Genomic DNA, 24662 nt, shown 5'->3' on the forward strand with positions numbered 1-24662 from the left:
TAGGGCAAGGAGAGTCTGGAAAGGGAAACGTGAGTTGGCTAGGGTAAGGAGCGTTTAGGAAGGACAGTATGAGGTAGCTAAGGTAAGGGGCATTTGGGAAGAGAAGTGAGATAGGTAAGGAGCGTTTGGGAAGGGAAGTGTGAGGTAGCTAAGGTAAGGGGCATTTGGGAAGGCAAGTGTGAGGATGCTAAGGTAATGAGCGTTTGGGAAGGGAAGAGAGGAAGCTAAGGTAAGGGGCATTTGGGAAGGGAAGTGTGAGGTAGCTAAGGTAAGGAACATTTGGGAAGGGAAGTGTGAGGTAGCTAAGGTAAGGAGAGTCTGGGAAGGGAAGTGTAAGGTAGTTTAGGGAAGGAGCATTTGGGAAGTGTGAGGTAGTTAAGGTCAGAGGAGGGTCTACTTCTGGGGAAATAGATGTGGGTAATAAAAATGGGGTTGGAGGTAATGTTGACGGCACTTCTAAACATATAACTCTCAAACCCACAGGCAGGTTTCTAAATAACATCACGAACTGCATCCATGGTCTATCAACATGCGAGTCGACTCAGAAGCAAGTCTGGAACAGATATATGGCAATAATAGACAGGAAAGAATAGACTTAGAGTGGGGTTTTTGAACACAATATAGTAATCGTAGAGGACGAAGAGCAATAACGAAGCGTGACCTATGTTCCGTAGTGCCATTATGTTGGGTCACAGTCACATATGAGGGTATGCAAGTGGCTGGTTTCCTCCATCAAAACATGCAGGTGCCACGGCTAAAGGAGAGATGAAGCTGAAACTTCAGTATACCCCGAGGGTCGCACTGTCATCCTCAAGGAGGTCGTTCCGTCATGTTCGAGAAGTAAATTACCGATACATAATTGGAACAGGGACGGGGGTGGGGTTCGACGTAACCAATGGCAACATATGTGCATCCGCCACCTACAACTGTTGGAACATTCCACTGAACGCTACAGGCGAGGCTACCTAACCTCATATATATATATATATATATATATATATATATATATATATATATATATATATATATATATATATATATATATGATTGTTCGAAGTAAAATGGACTTGGACAGGGAAGTCTAAAAATATAGTATGTACATAAGTATATAATAGGTTTTAGTGGTGTGAAGGTGTTACCTGGATACGTATTTTTGGTGCCTTATTTATAAACCCCAGGCAGACTGGATATATATATATATATATATATATATATATATATATATATATATATATATATATATATATATATATATATAGGCAGGTGGAACTTGTACATCTACCCTTTCGACTGTATGGCCACATAAGCCCGCCGTCTGAACAATCAAGTTAAAAACATCTCTATGTCATAAGAGACTAGGACACTATTACGGTCCAGCAGACAACTCGTTACGACCATCAGGTCATTTTTATATTTTTCTGCCGACGGACGGCACAGATATACAAGTGTTTACAGTATACAAGCAGTGAGGGGATCTTAAGGAGATGCTGCTTGAAAAGTAAAACTTAGAGGGAAGTTCCTAGTGCAAGAGGGATAAAAGACTTAGTGTTTAGGGAGGGGGGAGGATATGCATAGTGCAGCCGTTTAGACAGGGATGTTGGTAGAAGAGGAAAAAAAAAAAAGGAAATCAGTAAACAAGAACTAGATGTTAAGAAGCCAGTGACTGGAAATACACGAGCAGGTTTGATAACGTCCAAGCTTGTTAGCGAGTGGCGGGGGATGTAGTCGGCTTGCATCTGTTCTATACGTGAGATACAGCATCTGAGGGTATTGAAAAAAAGAAGGGAAGAGGATGGTCACCGGGTGAGGCAATTAGTGGGATGGCGAGCAGGGAATGCCGGGCGGAATACATTAAAAAAAAAGTAACAATGTAAAATGGACAGCGAATGGCGGCCATAACCCATGTAATCCGGTTTTGAGGGCGCGGGAGTCGCCTAGGACAGCCCCAGGAGGGGAAACTGACAGTAGTGAAATTTTTCACCATCACCCAGGGTAACGAAGCGCAAAATAGAAGTCATGGGAAGGAATGTTTTCCACTGGAGAACCAAGTGGGGCTTTTCCATGCGACGGCTGTGGAGCGCGCGTTGGTGGCGGGCGTATGAGATTTACAACGGTAAGGGAAGACACGAACTAGATACGTGCTTTACTCTTACATCTACGTCATATTCCTTCCCTGCAACGGTGAAGTAATAAAACAACAAAAGGATGTAACTCTATATAATGGCAGAGGATATTTCCCTACATGTGACGCCCAACAAACAAGCTGCAGGCCATCTTTTGCAAGACTTTATGGCTTTTAGCTCTGCTGACTCCACATTCGTATAGTATATTACTTAAATTTCCTGCTTCCTGCTAGCTGACACTATGAATCTGCAGCATTTTCTATGGAAGAGTTAAAAAGTAATATTTTATTATCATCTAAAAAAAAAAGATTGAATATTTTTTGTACTAATATTCACGTTATAATACACTAGGAATCCATTATACTCCTCCATTCTAAGGACGTTTATTTCAATCTACTGTTGGTCTTTTTGTGGGCGATGCCCGCGGGAGCTTAATGATTTTTCCCTGGTTTACCCTGGAGGGGAACCAGACAAGGCTGGTCCGACGTGTTTTCAGTAATTCATGTACTTGCCACAGTAACCCTTTATCCAGTGTGCGTTACCCATCCGACTAACTGGAAGCGAAGGTACATGTTTCGATCACCCTTTGAGCACGACGGTATCAACCCTTGGTTATTAAGGCCTGGCCTTACACATCAAGGGTCAGGGGCGAATACTGTCGTGCTCGTAAGTTATTAAAATTACGGAGAAAAATCATCCAGGACGAAAAACCTCACTTTTCCCCACACACATTCCTCCTCTCCCATTGACCGTGGCTGAGAGAGGGGGAGGGGATACCCCCAACCCCTCATAAATAAAACCATTGCATGTATTTCGTCAGAATATTGGGAAATTTGCAGGAATAATCATGTGTCTGGTATTTTCCATGTGACGTATCTTCGTGTGGCATGTCGTGTTTCATATGACGTGCTGTTATGTCCGCCATGCTTATCAAAATCAAAATTACAAAAAAAACTTTCAGCAGCCTCTCAGCTAAACTGAGGCTATCAGTACCATACAAGGCAACTGTCTACCCTCTCACCCCACCATTGACAAACATAAATTCATTGAAATTGATGTAATTCCTTTAAATTTTCCTCATACATCTTTTTTATGATTCTTAAATTATCATTAGTAAAAAATAACATAAACTAAATCACGGTGGAAAATAAGATTGTTTTTGGTTCATGATAGGATAGACAGGTTAGGAAAAAAAACGGTTTTATGTCGGGAAAAAAGACCTTGAATGACTAGTAAAATGAGTGGTGATCACCTGCCTGGCTGGCTGCTTCCCAACGCAGAACGTCACCTCCTCAGAACAGAGATAAGTGAGGAATAAAAAAGCCTAAGTAATTTGGCTAAAAGTCAGGAAAAGAGGGTCAAAGTCTTAAAGGGAAGTGGAGGCACCTATCCAGGTGTGTGTGTGTGCCTGCCAACCACCACCCTGGGGGAACACTCACCTATGGCCCGGAGAGGGAGAAGCTTGCGACGGAGGAAGGAGATCGTGGCGAGGGGCGGGGCGAGGAGCGCTGCCAGGGAGCTGGTGTTGCCCTCCTTGGCCGTGGTCTCCCGCCTTAACCGCGCCACCCTCGTGTGGTCGCCTCGCCTCACGATCCTTTCCCCCTTCCCTGACGGGTTCAGAAATTCTGACGCCAGGGTTCCTGCAGCTTAGTGTGCAGGACTCCTCACTCTAGCTAGTATCCTAGTACCCGAAGTCCTGTCGCACTGTAGGTGTAAATAAGTACGACAACACCCGCACTAAAGTCTTAGCACACCCGGAGGTGTTCAAGTCCACGAACGCTTCCGGATGAGTCCAACTAGGACTCCTTCACTTATTCAAAATTTCGTCTTTCTCCAAACCTCACTGTTTTCCAAAGTTTCACCATAAGTTTCTGTATGGCGTGGGCGGTGTTTCTGGTCACTCGTTACCTTTCACATCATAATACGACTCACGGGAGTTTGTCTTTGGGATACTGACACAAACTGCTTCCTCACATCTGTGGGCATCTGGAACAAAATGAATAAATGGCTTAGTTGTAGTCTGGTCAACAGTTTTCCATCCGCGTCCCCTCCACCCCACCACAAAAAGGAACCATGGCTGGTATGGTAAGAACAATAGCAGTCTTTCACCCAGCCAGGCAAACATAAGAGCAACGGCAAATGCACAATCACTTCCCGTTCCTTCCACATATCTACTAAACCATCGAACACAGAGGTGTGTCCCATGAGTATGACAGCCTAGCCCTTCATCAGATCTTTAAGGGTTACGTAAACACCTAGCCATCCTAACCAACAGTCGTATTGTCCTCAACGTTCGTACCCTCGTACTCTTTGGGTTAAACAGTGGTTACATACAGTAAATACTTTGTAATGGCCATAGCAAGAAGGTCCCCATTCCCCTCATTATGAAGGTTGGCCCATGCATCATACGCTCGTCAAACAACTCTACATACAACGAAAAACTTTGCATTCTTTTTTTTCCATACTTGATCGCCGTTTCCCGCGACAGCATGGTAACGCCAGGAACAGATGAAGAAAGACCACATTCGCTTACGGCTAATCTCTAGCTGTCATGTGTAATGCACCTAAACCGTAACTCCCTATCCACAACCAGGTTCCACAGACCTTTCCGTGGCCTACCCCGGGCGCTTCACATACCCGGGTTCAGTCCACTGACAGCAGGTTGACCCCTGTACATCACAACGTTCCAATTCACTCTATCCCGTACACGCATTTTATCCTCTCGCATGATGTGGCCCCGATTACTCAAAATTGTTTCACACCATCCTTCCATCTCCAGTTTGGTTTGCTCTTTGTCTTTTCAAATTCTGAGATATATATATCTTCCTCGTTCAACTTTTCCTCACTCCTCTCCATATGTCCAAATCATTTCAGCACATCCTCTTCAGTTCTCTCAACCATACTCTTCTTATTACCAAACGTTTCTCTTACCCTTTCATTACCCCACCCGATCAAACCACCTCACACCAAAAATTGTCCTCAAACATTTCATTTCCAACTCATCCTCATCTATAGGCCACACTTTGCAGCGATATAATATTGTTGGGGACTACTATACTTTCAAACATATCAATTTTTGCCCACCCAGATAACGATCTCTTTCCTCACATTCCCCTGTGCTCCCAGAACTTTCGCCCCCGGCCCCCCCATCACCCACTCTGTCAGTCAATGCCGCTCCCATGGTTACATTCGCTGCCATGCCCACTTAACAAGTATCTAAAACACTTCACTTCCTCTAATTTTTCTCCATTCAAACTCACACCCCAAACTAACTTTAACTCTGCTAAACCTAATAACCTCTTGTTTATTCACATCTCCTCTTAACTTCCTCCTTTCACACACTCTTCAAAACTGTCACCAGCATCTAGTTTCTCACTCGAGTCTTCCACCAGTAGCTATATCATCCGGAAACAACTGACTCACTCTCCATGCTCTTTCATTCCCTACAGACTGCGTACTTGACCCTCTCGCCAAAGATTCGCAACAACCTCCCTTACCATCAAATCCATAGGCAAATTAAAGTTTAAACAGCCATGATGACATCACACACCCTTGCCGCAGACCATCCTTCACCTGGAACCACTTACTTTCCTCTTTTCCTACTCGCACACACACCTTACACCCTTGATGAAAACTTCTTACAAGGCATTTTGATAATTCTTTGTCAAAATAATTTTCATACTATTGACAAACACTGCCCCCTTACAGAAATAACATGCCTAACAAACGTTCTTTTGAAACAACAAAAAAAAAAATCCATACATTGTTACAAGTACAATGGCTAACAATACAAAACCACGTCATCAACTTTCAAGACATTTTCACAAAGTAAAAAGGAAGCTAGACCATACTTGTCACTCAAAGTTTTAAGTATACTGTAATTCTCTAGACGATTTTTTTTTTTTTTGAATACTGAAACCCTAAATCGATTTCACTGAGTTATGTGATGTACATGTAAACTGAGCAAACAACAATGAGATAAATACTAATGGTAATAAACGCATTGCTTTACGTAAAATCTTAGAATTAAGTAAAATGTGGCCTTTTTGTCTTCCTGGCGCTACCTCGCTACTTCATGTGATGGGGTGACGACGAAATGGATGAAGGCAGCAAGCATGAATACGTACATGAGTATACATGTATATGTCTGTGTATGTGTATGCATGTATACGTTGAAATGTATATGTATGTATATGTGCGTGTATGTGAGTGTATATATATATATATATATATATATATATATATATATATATATATATATGTGTGTGTGTGTGTGTGTGTGTGTGTGGGTGGGTGGTTGGGCCATTCTTCGTCTGTTTCCTGGCCCTACCTCGCTGACGCGGAAAACAGCGGTTTTATAATATATATATATATATATATATATATATATATATATATATATATATATATATATATATATATTTATTTATTATACTTTGTCGCTGTCTCCCGCGTTTGCGAGGTAGCGCAAGGAAACAGACGAAAGAAATGCCCCCCCCCCCCCATACACATGTATATACATACGTCCACACACGCAAATATACATACCTACACAGCTTTCCATGGTTTACCCCAGACGCTTCACATGCCTTGCTTCAATCCACTGACAGCACGTCAACCCCGGTATACCACATCGCTCCAATTCACTCTATTCCTTGCCCTCCTTTCACCCTCCTGCATGTTCAGGCCCCGATCACACAAAATCTTTTTCACTCCATCTTTCCACCTCCAATTTGGTCTCCCTGCATATGAACGCGCACCTTCTGATAATACACAAACCTCCAACAGCCAGGATCGAACCCGGGACCCCCATATATATAATATATATATATATATATATATATATATATATATATATATATATATATATATATATATATATATATACCCTGTCACATTAAATCTTTAAAATCAACGTTCAATAAAGTTAAAATGCAACGATTAATAACACCTTTTCTGATCCACAAAAGTTCAAAAAGAACGGTACATAAATTCACAACTTCACCGCCATTTATTCTTTTTAAAACAACGGTCATTACTCACAGCTCCAACTGCTACAAATCTTCAAAACCAACGGCCAATAAACTCACCGTTTCACGGCCACACAACGTGCAAAGAAAAAATAAAAAAAGCCAATAAACTAACCGTTTCACAGCCAGAAACCAATTCATGAAAAAAAAAGACGAGAATCACGACAGAAAACGACCGTAACACAAGTGTCTGCACCCCCACAACTCACACCAGCCAGGTAAACAGAGGCCGCCATCCCTGACCGAGAGAGACCGGGGGACTAGGAAGTTATGGATCTGTTGGCGAGGCTGTTGACGGTGCTACGTTACGCACTGCGGTAACCTAACTCATAGAGCCGGGTCGGCTAATGAGGTATGTAACTACTCACACTCCTCATAAACCTGAGTGCAATATCTAGTGAGTGTTTCCTCCCACGGCGCTCTTAGCAGAAATGTCTGACGGAGAGTAGTAATGTATTTCAGACCCATTATTCACGTTTATGTTGCCTACACATTTTTTATTTTTGCAAAAATCGGAGAGCAAATGAACTCAGGAACGACTTTTGGCTGACCAGATTTGGTGACTTCAACTATATATTAATGGACTCTTGATATTCAACGATTTTATTCTTTTTGTGAGGTAACCGACACGGCAAGATTAACAAGATGTCCAAATGATAGCTACTTCGTATACGTTTGCTCTCTCTTTATATCTCAATATACATATATACATGTGTGTATTGCGTATGTGTGCCTCTGGCTACATAATTAGAGAAAAGTCACCTTCCATAAGGTTGTATTATCGTCTGTTGACGAAAGGGAACCCTGTCTCGTCGATATATATATATATATATATATATATATATATATATATATATATATATATATATATATATATATATATAAGCCTGGTACTAATTTACATACAACTCAGCAGTGAGGATGAACAGCTAGGTTGTGTATGGAAAGACTGCCACGTCCACGATTCGACCACAGAAGCCCATGTATTAATAATACTCATTCGCAGGTTTACTATATAACAGTGACAATGTAATATATTCATTTATGCCTCATGACACGTACCTGTAGCCTAGTAGCAGTGATACTCTATACCAGGTTTATCATAAAATAGTTACATTACAGCTGCTGCAGTTTCTCACATGAATCAGCCACCAGCGCTGTATCATCAGCGAACAACAACTGACTCACTTCCCAAGCTCTCTCATCCCCAACAGACTTCATACTTGCCCCTCTTTCCAAAACTCTTGCATTCACCTCCCTAACAACCCCATCCATAAACAAATTAAACAACCATGGAGACATCACACACCCCTGCCGCAAACCTACATTCACTGAGAACCAATCACTTTCCTCTCTTCCTACACGTACACATGCCTTACATCCTCGATAAAAACTTTTCACTGCTTCTAACAACTTGCCTCCCACACCATATATTCTTAATACCTTCCACAGAGCATCTCTATCAACTGCAGAAGCTGGTGACTGAGTTTGGTAAAGTGTGTGAAAGAAGAAAGTTAAGAGTAAATGTGAATAAGAGCAAGGTTATTAGGTACAGTAGGGTTGAGGGTCAAGTCAATTGGGAGGTGAGTTTGAATGGAGAAAAACTGGAGGAAGTGAAGTGTTTTAGATATCTGGGAGTGGATCTGGCAGCGGATGGAACCATGGAAGCGGAAGTGGATCATAGGGTGGGGGAGGGGGCGAAAATTCTGGGAGCCTTGAAGAATGTGTGGAAGTCGAGAACATTATCTCGGAAAGCAAAAATGGGTATGTTTGAAGGAATAGTGGTTCCAACAATGTTGTATGGTTGCGAGGCGTGGGCTATGGATAGAGTTGTGCGCAGGAGGATGCATGTGCTGGAAATGAGATGTTTGAGGACAATGTGTGGTGTGAGGTGGTTTGATCGAGTAAGTAACGTAAGGGTAAGAGAGATGTGTGGAAATAAAAAGAGCGTGGTTGAGAGAGCAGAAGAGGGTGTTTTGAAATGGTTTGGGCACATGGAGAGAATGAGTGAGGAAAGATTGACCAAGAGGATATATGTGTCGGAGGTGGAGGGAACGAGGAGAAGAGGGAGACCAAATTGGAGGTGGAAAGATGGAGTGAAAAAGATTTTGTGTGATCGGGGCCTGAACATGCAGGAGGGTGAAAGGAGGGCAAGGAATAGAGTGAATTGGAGCGATGTGGTATACCGGGGTTGACGTGCTGTCAGTGGATTGAATCAAGGCATGTGAAGCGTCTGGGGTACACCATGGAAAGCTGTGTAGGTATGTATATTTGCGTGTGTGGACGTATGTATATACATGTGTATGGGGGTGGGTTGGGCCATTTCTTTCGTCTGTTTCCTTGCGCTACCTCGCAAACGCGGGAGACAGCGGCAAAAAAAAAGTTACATTACAGTTACAAGCAAAGTTTTCTCATTTTTGGAATTAATGTAAATTTGGGCTTCTTACTCCGAGTGTATTTTGTCAAACAATCGAGAATTTTCACATTAACATTTAACCAGAGTCACTGGTAGGTGGGGTAAATCATTCAACCCTTAACTTGCCGCTCTGTCAGCCATGATGAATATTTTCTCGAACTGTCTCGAGTTGTCTAGAACTGCCATAAATCAATCACCATCCATCTTAGTTACTTGGCTTACATTTATATTTTGGATCTACAAAGCTGTATCATTAACAGATCACTCTAGTTCCTACTTCTCTAGTAAATTGCATGTGAAAGCTAATGAGGCAAGAGGTTAGCTAAATAACATTAGCAAGGCTGACTTCAAACTGTTTATCCTATGTGTGTATAAACTTTGTTTTCCCTCTGATGGAAGTTTACGGAAAGTCCATTTTACAAGCTCGCTACAACAGACCACCATAAGAGGCAGGCACATAGTTTCACAGAAAACTTCAAGCTGATGTCAGCTGTGACAAACCATTTTCGTGCGTTTCAATGGCATTTAATGATGTAACATGCTCTGGAAATAGCTTCTAATTAAGTGTGCTTCTAAATAAAGAGGGCTACGAATAAACTATTATTACCAATTAATTAATTTTGATGTGGTTTGTGTGATGTGCGCTCCGTGTCACCTTTTAAATTTAATTTTCAATATTTGCTCTTGCTATGAAAGGTGTCTTGTACAAATCCAGTTAGTGACATTCTCTGGGATGTGCATGGGGCTCCCAACATGCCACTACCATGAACAAGTTTATTCCATGTGGGGTGTTGATATTAGGTTTCCCATTTCCTTCCCATCACACCTATCCTATCCCATCCTACCATTTTTACACTTCTTTCTACTTTATTCATACTGAATACACCTGAATGCCCAAATCACCCGGCCTATAAGCACACCTGGCTTCCCCTATCCAGCCTAACAGCCCATAAAGTATAGCCAATCGACAAACCAGAATGCCTCACCAACCCAGTCTCCACACCTGGCTGCCCCACCCACCCAGCCAGTCAACACACCTGGCTGTCCAATCACCCACCCTATCAACACACCTGGCTTCTCAAACCAGCCTATCAGTACATCTGGCAGCCACACCTGTTCATTCCAAGGGTAGAAGTTAATACAAGTTCACCATAACTTACTACTATACCTTAGCATTCCAACTGTCATTTTTTCCATTAACCCTCTGAAACCTATACAACATCCACAATACATTTATATGATATACTCTTCCCGACTGAATATATTTGACTCTAAATCATATCAGGTGGGAATGTACAGGAGGGAGAATACATGAGTGTCAGCAATTTTCAGGTGTTACAAGATGACAATCGTTCTAAATCAGAAAATTTCCACACCCCGAATCACACAGCCTTTGACATTTTAACGCATTTTATATCTTTTTTATTCTGATGTATTCATCTGTCACCTCCAGTCCCATTTAGTTCATACTTTTAAGAAACCCTAAAAATTGTGAGTAGCAGCAATAGCAACACCCGGAATTTGTCATTTAGTGACTGTTATTTCCACTGATATTGCATGATTTGCACTACTGGATACATACAACACCGACTACGTCAATGACATCGCCTTCTCTTACCCGAAACAGTGGAAAAATCACATCCAATAACAGACTTTCGTGGAAAAGTCCAGGAATCCACAAGTAAACTGCCGCCAAGCCCCGCAGCGCCACTGTTGATCCGCGGTTGCTCGACCAACTACATCAGCCAGGCCCCACCACAACACCCAACAACACGTGACACCCACCTATCTCCTGGATGGGCCTCGGATATCTTCCTCAGTCGTGTCAACTCAAAATAATCCGCGGTGGGCGGCTGTGATAAGGTGTCGTGTTTCGGTGAAGACTGAGGTGCACACTGTGCAGGCGCAGGAGCGTACCAACAATCAATAAAACCATGGCCTCGTATGACCGCTCGCCTCCCACTACCTCAAGGTCGCTTCCCTGCCAACCTCATTTGAATGATTCTTGTACTTTTCATGACTGGCGAATGTCATGAATTATGGCTTAGAGATACTTAGCTCTTGTCAGCCGTTAAAAACAACGTATCACAGCAGTTGACAAGTGAATTCTACGCCTTAAATTACTTTATCATTTTACTACCGATTTGGCAGGAAATTTCCGGATATTTCGTATTCAGAATACTATCCAGCTATCACAAAACCGGAAGAATATCAGTACACTGAATTTGCCGCTGATCAAGACTGGTTTTACGACGGCCACATCCGCTCATACAGACACACAGACATACAGCTTAAGTATAATGCAGGAGTCCGTGGACCTTAAATGTGCATGGTTAAATAAGAAAGATGAAAAAATGACTGATAAAGAACAGATTCCCAGTCAGATGGATGTATGCCTATTTTCATGATCTGGATGAAGCAACGCCTAATTTCAATGCTACAGCACTGGCCATTATGATAACCACCCACGGAAATGAGAAGCTCACTTTAGCCGTACACTTCACCCACTAGTACTCCAGCAAACACTATATTGAAGACTCGTTCACACCGAAATGACATGACAGTCGCCAAAGAATACCCACTAACAACCCAATCTTGAACACCACTTACCCTACTGGACAGTTGTCACCAAAGAAAACCCTCTAACAACCCAGTTTTGAACACCACACCCTACTACTACGTGCATTGCCCAATCATCACCATGTTTCGTGACGTGATTCCAGCCAGTGTACGTGGCTGACTTCCTGAGTTCTGTGTTAGCGAGACAGCGCCAGAAACATTAAAAGAAATGGCTTCATATTCGCTCACATCCACTCCCTATCAGTCATGTATAATGCATTGCAACCAGAACCCCAATCGACAACCAGACCCACTGACATTTCCCGCCATTCCCCAGACCGTTACATATACCCTGGTTCAAAACCACTGACAACACGTCATCTGTAAACCACATCCCTCTAATTCACTGTCCCTTGCAAATCTCGTACCTACCTGCTTGTTCAGGCCCAGACCCTTAGGAGCATATTTCACTCCATTCTTCCATCTTGGTTGAATTAGGTAGAACTTGAACACAGAGCGTGTCATGTGCTTGTGTATGTGTACCCTATTCTCTTCGCCTCGTATCTCACAAATAATTAAGAGCAATTATCAAACTGTAAGCTTTTTTTTTATCAATAAATATTTATATCACATAAAACTGACCGTAAGATTAGAGAAAGTCTCCATTTGAGCAAGAATACATTTTTGAATATCGATGGCAAAACATTGGAACACCATAAAAAGGAAACGCAAAATCTCTTTAAAAGCCACAAACGCTTGTGCCCAGGAAGGACATGGAAATCCCGCCAAAAAATTGAAGCATGAAACTGAAAGGTTCCTGATGAACTAGCTACGACCATCAAAAACTGGTGAGTTGAATTGATTTAGCTAGCTACAGTGAATTCATTCGTTCTAGGTGTTAATTCAGGGAAGCCAGATGCCCCACGTGTCGGGTGCAAAGGCATGGTTGCCCTCGCGTTCATGGCGGAGGTTACTTCGTAAACTCCTTGAGCACGACGATACAATCCTTGGACAGAGCAGTATGACCCTTAGGTTTGATGGCTTGACTCTTATGGGTTAGGATAGAGCCCAGGTCATCATACCCAAGGGTTGCACGACCGTCGTGCTGGTGTCGTACTGTCGTGTTCATGGGTAACCGTCACACCCGGGGTCGGAATAACCATTAAGCTGTAGCATTAGACCGTATACTTGGGGGATCCTTTTTTTTTATTCTTAAACCCTAAATCTTTATTATAAGGTTGGTAAAATTAATATCTCATGTAACTGCATGATTGTATTTTTAGGCGGAAAAAAATTACCTCATAACATTTGCTATGGTGTTCAGGTGTGTGCGAACGAGAATTGTTGGAATTGCATACTATATGATGTACATAAATGATTTTTATTAAAGTTTTGATAAATAGACATTTGTTAGAAGATATTATGTACGGTATATGATATAGGGCCTTCCCTGTTCTTAGCCGTAGGTTCCTCAATGCTTTAATCCGATTTTGGTCCTACCGTCTAACTATAGGGTTATAAGCAGGCCTCAGAAGCCATCTAAATACACAATCAACAAGGGTTGTGTCAGGAGACTGACGGTCAATGCTTGATTGATCAGCGTCCCGAGACGGTTTGATCTGGTACCTCCAGGACCCGGGCTGCAGCAGATGGGCTCTTCCAGAACCTACTTAACCTTCCCACTAATCCGTCACATCTTGCTAACTTGAGTGCCAGTCCCTCACACATCCCTCAAACCTGCCTGCTGGACCGTCACACATCCTACCACCCTGCCTGCTAACCCGTCACACATGCAACCATCCTGACTGCTGAACCGTCATATTTAACCTGCCTGTTCACTGACCCGTCACACATCATACCACCCTGCCTGCTAACCCGTCACACATGCAACAATTCTGACCGCTGAACCATCATATTTAACCTGCCTGCCCACTGACCCGTCACACCTACCAACCAGCCTGCCTGCTGACCCATCGCACATTCCATTCTACCAGCCTGCCTCCATACCCGTCACACATTCCATTCTACCAGCCTGCCTCCATACCCGTCTCACTTTCCATTCTATCAGCCTGCCTCCATACCCGTCACACATTCCATTCTACCAGCCTGCCTCCATACCCATCACACATTCCATTCTACCAGCCTGCCTCCATACCCGTCACACATTCCATTCTACCAGCCTGCCTCCATACCGGCCACACGTCTTACCAACCTGCTTGATGATCCGTCAAATACATTAACAACCTGCCTTCTGACCCGCCATACACCCTGCCAACCCACCTGCTGAACCGTTGCCCATCGCACTAATTTGCGTAACACAGCAGCAGTGAAAGACGAGTCATGGGGGGGCACAGCTAACATACACTCATGATCACGAACACAATAATTGGACGATATAGGTCGTAAGACAACCGAGAATGTATCAGGTTTTGTAGACATTCATGTGACCTTGAAAATACACGCATACGGGAATAATTTTCCATTGTGATGATAGTGAAGGTAAAGATTGAGGAATATCCAAGATATTGTGATGATAGTGAAGGTAAAGATTGAGGAATATCCAAGATATTCAGTGTTTCAGCAGATCTGATTTAATACGAGGCCTCGTGGCTCTGGTGGTGTAGCACTGATTTCCATATGAGGCTTTTCATTTTTCGGAATTAGTGATTATTGATCAAGGAGTTGAACCCACACGCTAAGTTCCCCTAAAACTCAAATCATTTCGACATTATTCATGAAAATGTATATAAATTTTTAGTATACTAAGATTATCTGTATAAAAAACTGGATTGAGATTTTTATCTAATGATTATTCCGGGAAGTCTAGACAGACTTTCATTCTTACTTAGATTTGTTTTTCATTCTACCGATTTTTTTGTGGTAGTTTCAAGGTTCAAACAACTGTATAATTCATTTTCCTTGAAGTATAAGATCGCCTTCATTATCCTTCTTCACGTAAATAACCCGTAAATTGTCAGTTTTCATAAATGTGTGGATATTAGGCATGGCTATTCGACTCGTTGGCTACGGCTGGTTTGGTTTGTCAGAAAAAGATGAAGATGGTGGAGCATTATAGTGAATCTATCTTTATCTCTTCCTGCAATCCAAGCTCAGGTCTTGCGAGATGGTGGAAAATCGTAGTTTAACCTTTAAGAATATTATACAAATGTTTCGAATGCATGTAACCCCTTAAGGTCACGTCAGAGGTCATGCCATTATACCCTTTGGTCGTACTTTCGTGCTGTTTGGTCGTACAGCCGTGCTCAAAGGGTTCAGTGCAATAAATGATATCAAATTCAAACATTTAAACCGGAAGCTTCCGGCTTGGCAGGACGCTCCTGTTGGACATGAACAAACGCTCTCCTCACTTGTGAGTTATTTGCAAATATGCGTTCCTTCCTGGTTTCATTATGTATTCAAATGCGTTAAATTTATTTTTTGTTCATTAGTAACAAACAGTCAGTTATCAGAGCTGGGTCCATTTTTCTACTTTGGTGGCGTCGAGCGAATGGCATAACTGTTTAGCTTAAATAGAAATCAAATGATTTTCTGTTCTGTTGCTGTCGTGTTGAGGTAAGCTCCCCTAGTCTTAAACCTTTCATCCCATTTACTTTAATATCGATAATTAATTTCCTAAGTTTCCCAACAGATCTTTGACGAGACGTCGATGCTAAATGTAGGCTTTGTATCTTGCAGAGAAGCATGGCATGGAAGACTCGTTTTAGAGTGCTTTACAAAATATAATTTCGCATTTGATATATTCATTTGAATAGCTGTCAACCTGTGGTTGTATGTGATAGGAATTTGTGAAATGATTATCCAATATCCATACAATTTTGGTTTTTATAGTCGCCAGGCCTAAGCCTGGAGGCTGTATACGTTTATATCATGCAACGTATCCCTTCTCGTCACAATATCTTCATTTCTGGTCAGACTTGAACCTTTGATCTTCCGTCATATTGACAGGCTTTGCACTATGTTTATTGAAGGTGTTTTATTCGTTCTAGACATACTGGTCTGATGCATGATCCTTTGATTGATGATCAACCAAGAATCTTTTTTTTTTTTTTCCCTATCATCAACGGTGGCTCTCTGGGTACCTTTCTTTATCCTACGTACTAGTACTCCTTGTTATCAACCACCTCCTTACTTCAAATTATTAACTTCGTTAAAGAATACTTTGACAAATGCACACGACATTCTTCGGGTTCTTTCTAATCTGCTCCATTTAAGTATCGCTCGACACAACTGAAATATTATCTTTTTCAGACTCCCCACAACTTTTTCACCTTCATCGTTTCCTTAATTCCATTGCTGGATACAGTAAACATACTTGGTTACCTTATGACATCTAATTGTCTTGGGACATATTGCACAAATAGCTAAGTTTTAACAAAGAAACTCGAAATACTGTTTAACTGTTGCTCCTGTCCAACATGATGTATTTATTGTAGAGTACTGCTCCCACTTATAGGGAGGTTGTAGCAGTGAATATTTTCTCTCTAGAGTCTAGAGCAGTTCGAGATATCTGTTCTTCCAATCCAACCTCAACACATGATCCCCCTTCCTTACCCAGTGCTGTTGATTCTTTGCATTTTTCAGTAGGTATTTCTTCGGTTTCGTATCGCCTGTATCCTGGCTACCTGTGAGCTCCCACCATTAACCACGTCATATTAGGCAAGTCACTTCCTAACATGATGATTGTGTGGCCGTTGGCAACTCAGGAAAGTTGAAGGGTGGGTCGTAGTAATGTCCATTTCTTTCTCGACACAGAGGATTTGGGACTGTTTACCCCCCCCCCCCCCTCTCTCTCTCTCTCTCTCTCTCTCTCTCTCTCTCTCTCTCTCTCTCTCTCTCTCTCTCTCTCTCAATAACCTTGAACTTCCCATTTTTATAGACCAGCCTTAAAATCTAATTTTTCCCCCCCACCATATTTCTGGCTCTCTCCAGCCTCTCTATGTAGGCCTTTCCATAAGGTTCTGTCCATTTCTAGGACTTTTGCCAAAAAAGAGATAAAAAAGTTTATAATACATAAAGATTTTAGGCCACCTTGAACTTATTTATTAAGTGGTATAAGTTACCTAGTCAACATTGTACTCACAGATGGAATAAGGTAAGGTATACGCACTTATTTTTGGAAGAAGTGACGAAATGGTTTGGTTTATACCGTATGAGCAACGAAAACCAATACAATGCATTTTTCTTTTTTCGTTGATGTGAGTTGTGAATGTGGCGAGCTTGCCTCAGAAACATACATATGACCACGGTTAAAAGTATACTTGAAGTTGACATCGTACATGTACTTCAAATAATTAGTTTTGAATATGAACAAGAAAGCCATTTACTTGCAGGAAATTACTGTTCACGTGAGGGAGAAAACGTATAAGGAAGTTTCGTCCATGATTGTGAGATTAGATTACGCCCACCAGTTATTTCATGAGACCAAACTTAGTTAACTGCTACAGTATAATATTTGGAAACTATAGGAGTAAAGGCTCTCTGGAAACCAGATAGAATTTAATGTCATCATATGCATGTCACATAGTTTTCATTACATGCTTTGTGATACCTACCTGTGATATCGGAGTTGTTGTGTACCATTAATAGCTACCAGAAGCGATTCTTTACTGCAGGTGCTACAGTACACTAAAATTACGGTTTCGGTTTAACATTCGTGTCCTGGGTCTGGTTGCCTAGACACCGATGTTGTTTGGTTGGAAAATTTAAGCACGACAGTGCGGGTGATGTAGGATAAGAAACTAGTGCGTAGGAAGTCACCTGAACACTACTCATATATATATGTCGGTTACTTTAAACAATCTATTGTCTCATATGATTATATATATATATATATATATATATATATATATACATATATATATATATATATATATATATAAGGGAAGAACAAGATCATTGTAGATAGATCAGAATTGGAAGACAATCTGCTGGCGTACCAAGGTGGGTAGGTATCCAGGAAGTTTTGACCTTGTACAGAGTGGGTAAATTGGGTAGACCCTGCAAGAGAAAGAGTTTCTCAGTAAAATGGTTTTGAACTAATAGGCTGAAGAATTTGCTTTGAGAAAAGAGTAAGAACGTTCTTATACACTACCAACTCTCCATCCCTCTCCTCGCTCTGTGATTTACAGTATATAGTGTGAAATAGTGTATGTATATACACTCGCATCTTTAAACTTAAACCATTCATCCATAAAAGTTTTGATACATAAATATTCAACATTTTTAAAAACCTCCCGCAATGAGCTCTCAGTGGCCTTTTCAAAGAACAAATCACCGTCATCAGTTGACGTCTGTCAGTCTGACTCAGAAGCTTATGGTTTAGATTTAAGTTCTGTTATTCTTTTCTCTTACACGGTGGGCAGATGTCTCGCCTCTAACCTCTGTCATTAACTCGGTTGTGTTATTTCAGGTATAGTGCCATTTTTATTGCCCACAGCTTGATCTTTCCAATTAGATCTTTTATTTTATGTTCTATTATGTACGGTGATCAAACCTGAAAGACATTAATTAACATGACAAATAATTTGTTCGTTATCTAAACATATGAATTAATAGGTGATTTGCCTACTTAATCCTGGTGACGTGTGTTCAGGTAACAGGTTGGGTACAATGGTCACTTAGATTCATATTGCTTGTTTCCTATCAAATTGTGGTCTTTTGCAGGATTTCTTTCCCTATTTCATATTAATTATTTTGCAAATACTTGGGTTGAATCATCAAGCGAACGGTTCTTAACATCTCCAGGTGTTGAAGATATTTCTAACACCATACACGCTTTCACTCCACATATGACCTTAAATATGTAACCATATAAGGTACAATTACCGGTAGAATTGACCATCACCCGCTGAGGTGCAGTAGTTTCCCGTCGCTTGTACGATAGTCATGTGAGTCGGAGGTGTAGCCAAGACGCAGGGTCGGGACGGCCGCTCCACTGGCTGGTTATATTGTTTACGTTTTTCTTTCATCTTTATTCTGATTACTTAACTATTTTTTTTGTAAGTATTCACGTCATCCACATGCAACTGTGAGGGTCATTTAACATGTTGGAGTCAAGAAAGGGAGAAATCATTGGTGATGATAGAATGCACGTGTAGATTTATCAGTAGGGTGTAATTTATTTAATGTTTTGAAAATGTTATCAGTTATTCCTACAGTTTATGTTAACAGTTACCATGGGTGACTACCCAGAGTGTGATGTTATATGAACGATTGATTGCATGAGTTTATCAAATATGCATTCTTGTAATGTGATGATATCTATTCGGGATTCATATTTCTCATAACTTAGAATATATCTGAACACCCTCAGTAGTGGGCAGTAAAGTACAAAAACACAGTGAGGAACCTTATAGTGAAGTACCCCACTCTAAATATAAGCCAAATGAACAAAACTGCAAAGTCTTGTCCTGCTGCTAACAGCTAACCCCATACCTGCATGTTACGGCTATACAGTGAGGGGACCCTAGCAGTGCTCCCATGTAACCTTATAGGAATTTATTGAGTGTAAGGTTACGGGCATATGGACTGAAATCACATTTATGATGTATTGTATTGTAAGTGTATTTGAAATGATACGAGACCCTAAGTGGTACTTTATGTTATTTCCATATTTGAGGACAGTATATATCGGTAGTGGGGAGAGCGATGAATCTGATGGAAAATGATGGGTTTTTATTGGTTAGAATAGGTGAAGCTCTAGTAGGAATTAGCAGACCCCTATGAAATCTCTAGCTGACTTCCCTTAGCTTGAGATTTACTTTATTTTTCAATGTTGTTAGGTTATGAAATTATACCAGTAATATTGTTCTCTGTACCCTCTTTTTATATTATAGAAACTTGCTGGAAGTTGTTTGTTTGTTTGAATGCACACAACTCGGTGCACAAACCATTTAGCAAGTGGATATTAACATGAAACCATATTATGAGTTAGTTGCGGAGCAGACTCGGGAAATGGCGATCAAGTATGATGAATAAGATGAAATCCGGCAAGGCAGCAGGTTTGGATGGTATTGCAGTGGAATTTATAAAAAAGGGGGTGACTGAGTTGTTGACTGGTTGGTAAGGTTATTTAATGTATGTATGATTCATGGTGAGGTGCCTGAGGATTGGTGGAATGCTTGCATAGTGCCATTGCACAAAGGCAAAGGGGACAAAGGTGAGTGCTCAAATTACAGAGATATAAGTCTGTTGAGTATTCCTGGTAAATTATATGGGAGGGTATTGATTGAGAGGGTGAAGGCATGTACAGAGCATCAGATTGGGGAAGAGCAGTGTGGTGGTAGAGGATGTGTGGATCAGGTGTTTGCTTTGAGGAATGCATGTGAGTAATACTTAGAAAAGCAATTGGATTTGTATGTAGCATTTATGGATCTGGAGAAGGCATATGATAGTGTTGATAGAGATGCTCTGTGAAAGATATTAAGAATATATGGTGTGGGAGGCAAGTTGTTAGAAGCAGTGAAAAGTTTTTATCGAGGATGTAAGGCATGTGTACATGTAGGAAGAGAGGAAAGTGATTGGTTCTCAGTGAATGTAGGATTGCGGCAGGGGTGTGTGATGTCTCCATGGTTGTTTAATTTGTTTATGGATGGGGTTGTTAGGGAGGTGAATGCAAGAGTTTTGGAAAGAGGGGTAAGTATGCAATCTGTTGTGGATGAGAGAGCTTGGGAAGTGAGTCAGTTGTTCGCTGATGATACAGCGTTGGTTGCTGATTCATGTGAGAAACTGCAGAAGCTGGTGACTGAGTTTGGTAAAGTGTGTGAAAGAAGAAAGTTGAGAGTAAATGTGAATAAGAGCAAGGTTATTAGGTACAGTAGGGTTTAGGGTCAAGTCAATTGGGAGGTAAGTTTGAATGGAGAAAAACTGGAGGAAGTAAAGTGTTTTAGATATCTGGGAGTGGATCTGGCAGCATATGGAACCATGGAAGCGGAAGTGAATCATAGGGTGGGGGAGGGGGCGAAAATTCTGGGAGCCTTGAAGAATGTGTGGAAGTTGAGAACATTATCTCAAAGCAAACACCTGATCCACACATCCTTTACCACTTCTGAAACCACACTGCTCTTCCCCAATCTGATGCTCTGTACATGCCTTCACCCTCTCAATCAATACCCTCCCATATAATATCCCAGGGGTACTCAACAATCTTGTACCTCTGTAGTTTGAGCACTCACTTTTATCCCCTTTGCCTTTGTACAGTGGCACTATGCAAGCATTCCGCCAATCCTCAGGCACCTCACCATAAGTCATACATACATTAAATAACCTTACCAACGAGTCAACAATACAGTCACCCCCTTTTTTAATAAATTCCACTGCAATACCATCCAACCTGCTGCCTTGCCGGCTTTCATCTTCCTCAAAGCTTTTACTACCTCTTCTCTGTTTACCAAATCATTTTCCATAACCCTCTCACTTTGCACACCACCTCAACCGAAACACCCTATATCTGCCACTCTATCATCAAACACATTCAACAAACCTTCAAAATACTCACTCCATCTCCTTCTCACATCATTCACTTCAGTGAAAGATTATTATACAACTTGTAAAGAGAAAGTCTGGCAGACTTTTGTCTCCTGTTGGCATATGGTGTACTTGTAATTGGTTTCACAAATGTCATTGTGAAATTGGAGCTATAAATGAATTTAGTAAACATATTTTTTTTTTTTTTGTGAATGTGATGGTGTAGTTGTGTTGGTTTCACTTGACGTGTTTTAAAACCCTTACTTGTAGAACATATTTTCTTTATATGGTCTCTTTTGAAACTGTTGATATATTAGTAGTCACCTGTCTTAGCACATGGATTATCGTTTATACCTGTTGATTATTTACTAGTCACCTGTCTTAGCACATGGATTATCGTTTATACCTGTTGATTATTTACTAGTCACCTGTCTTAGCACATGGATTATCGTTTATACCTGTTGATTATTTACTAGTCACCTGTCTTAGCACATGGATTATCGTTTATACCTGTTGATTATTTACTAGTCACCTGTCTTAGCACATGGATTATCGTTTATACCTGTTGATTATTTACTAGTCACCTGTCTTAGCACATGGATTATCGTTTATACCTGTTGATTATTTACTAGTCACCTGTCTTAGCACATGGATTATCGTTTATACCTGTTGATTATTTACTAGTCACCTGTCTTAGCACATGGATTATCGTTTATACCTGTTGATTATTTACTAGTCACCTGTCTTAGCACATGGATTATCGTTTATACCTGTTGATTATTTACTAGTCACCTGTCTTAGCACATGGATTATCGTTTATACCTGTTGATTATTTACTAGTCACCTGTCTTAGCACATGGATTATCGTTTATACCTGTTGATTATTTACTAGTCACCTGTCTTAGCACATGGATTATCGTTTATACCTGTTGATTATTTACTAGTCACCTGTCTTAGCACATGGATTATCGTTTATACCTGTTGATTATTTACTAGTCACCTGTCTTAGCACATGGATTATCGTTTATACCTGTTGATTATTTACTAGTCACCTGTCTTAGCACATGGATTATCGTTTATACCTGTTGATTATTTACTAGTCACCTGTCTTAGCACATGGATTATCGTTTATACCTGTTGATTATTTACTAGTCACCTGTCTTAGCACATGGATTATCGTTTATACCTGTTGATTATTTACTAGTCACCTGTCTTAGCACATGGATTATCGTTTATACCTGTTGATTATTTACTAGTCACCTGTCTTAGCACATGGATTATCGTTTATACCTGTTGATTATTTACTAGTCACCTGTCTTAGCACATGGATTATCGTTTATACCTGTTGATTATTTACTAGTCACCTGTCTTAGCACATGGATTATCGTTTATACCTGTTGATTATTTACTAGTCACCTGTCTTAGCACATGGATTATCGTTTATACCTGTTGATTATTTACTAGTCACCTGTCTTAGCACATGGATTATCGTTTATACCTGTTGATTATTTACTAGTCACCTGTCTTAGCACATGGATTATCGTTTATACCTGTTGATTATTTACTAGTCACCTGTCTTAGCACATGGATTATCGTTTATACCTGTTGATTATTTACTAGTCACCTGTCTTAGCACATGGATTATCGTTTATACCTGTTGATTATTTACTAGTCACCTGTCTTAGCACATGGATTATCGTTTATACCTGTTGATTATTTACTAGTCACCTGTCTTAGCACATGGATTATCGTTTATACCTGTTGATTATTTACTAGTCACCTGTCTTAGCACATGGATTATCGTTTATACCTGTTGATTATTTACTAGTCACCTGTCTTAGCACATGGATTATCGTTTATACCTGTTGATTATTTACTAGTCACCTGTCTTAGCACATGGATTATCGTTTATACCTGTTGATTATTTACTAGTCACCTGTCTTAGCACATGGATTATCGTTTATACCTGTTGATTATTTACTAGTCACCTGTCTTAGCACATGGATTATCGTTTATACCTGTTGATTATTTACTAGTCACCTGTCTTAGCACATGGATTATCGTTTATACCTGTTGATTATTTACTAGTCACCTGTCTTAGCACATGGATTATCGTTTATACCTGTTGATTATTTACTAGTCACCTGTCTTAGCACATGGATTATCGTTTATACCTGTTGATTATTTACTAGTCACCTGTCTTAGCACATGGATTATCGTTTATACCTGTTGATTATTTACTAGTCACCTGTCTTAGCACATGGATTATCGTTTATACCTGTTGATTATTTACTAGTCACCTGTCTTAGCACATGGATTATCGTTTATACCTGTTGATTATTTACTAGTCACCTGTCTTAGCACATGGATTATCGTTTATACCTGTTGATTATTTACTAGTCACCTGTCTTAGCACATGGATTATCGTTTATACCTGTTGATTATTTACTAGTCACCTGTCTTAGCACATGGATTATCGTTTATACCTGTTGATTATTTACTAGTCACCTGTCTTAGCACATGGATTATCGTTTATACCTGTTGATTATTTACTAGTCACCTGTCTTAGCACATGGATTATCGTTTATACCTGTTGATTATTTACTAGTCACCTGTCTTAGCACATGGATTATCGTTTATACCTGTTGATTATTTACTAGTCACCTGTCTTAGCACATGGATTATCGTTTATACCTGTTGATTATTTACTAGTCACCTGTCTTAGCACATGGATTATCGTTTATACCTGTTGATTATTTACTAGTCACCTGTCTTAGCACATGGATTATCGTTTATACCTGTTGATTATTTACTAGTCACCTGTCTTAGCACATGGATTATCGTTTATACCTGTTGATTATTTACTAGTCACCTGTCTTAGCACATGGATTATCGTTTATACCTGTTGATTATTTACTAGTCACCTGTCTTAGCACATGGATTATCGTTTATACCTGTTGATTATTTACTAGTCACCTGTCTTAGCACATGGATTATCGTTTATACCTGTTGATTATTTACTAGTCACCTGTCTTAGCACATGGATTA

The 24662-nt window shown here is 40.6% G+C and overlaps 2 protein-coding genes across 4 annotated transcripts in view; one reads left to right on the forward strand and one right to left on the reverse strand.

Moving 5' to 3' along the window:
- The window catches only part of LOC139762764 (uncharacterized), a 228242-nt gene extending 216730 nt beyond the window's left edge, over window positions 1–11512 (reverse strand). For 2 of the 3 annotated variants that reach the window (XM_071687881.1, XM_071687875.1), the window contains exons 1-2: window positions 11355–11512; window positions 3563–4109 (exon numbers count right to left, since the gene is read on the reverse strand). The gene's annotated coding sequence lies outside the window, so the exon portion shown is untranslated. The other variant, XM_071687876.1, reaches the window with a different exon arrangement.
- Window positions 4197–24662, forward strand: part of LOC139762818 (uncharacterized) — a 40660-nt gene continuing 20194 nt past the window's right edge. The window contains exon 1 of the mRNA XM_071687974.1: window positions 4197–4208. Within this exon, the coding sequence (XP_071544075.1) occupies window positions 4197–4208 (12 nt within the window). The remainder of the gene's footprint in view (window positions 4209–24662) is intronic.

The sequence above is a fragment of the Panulirus ornatus genome, chromosome 44, assembly GCF_036320965.1.
Source record: "Panulirus ornatus isolate Po-2019 chromosome 44, ASM3632096v1, whole genome shotgun sequence".
NCBI classification, from domain to species: domain Eukaryota; kingdom Metazoa; phylum Arthropoda; class Malacostraca; order Decapoda; family Palinuridae; genus Panulirus; species Panulirus ornatus.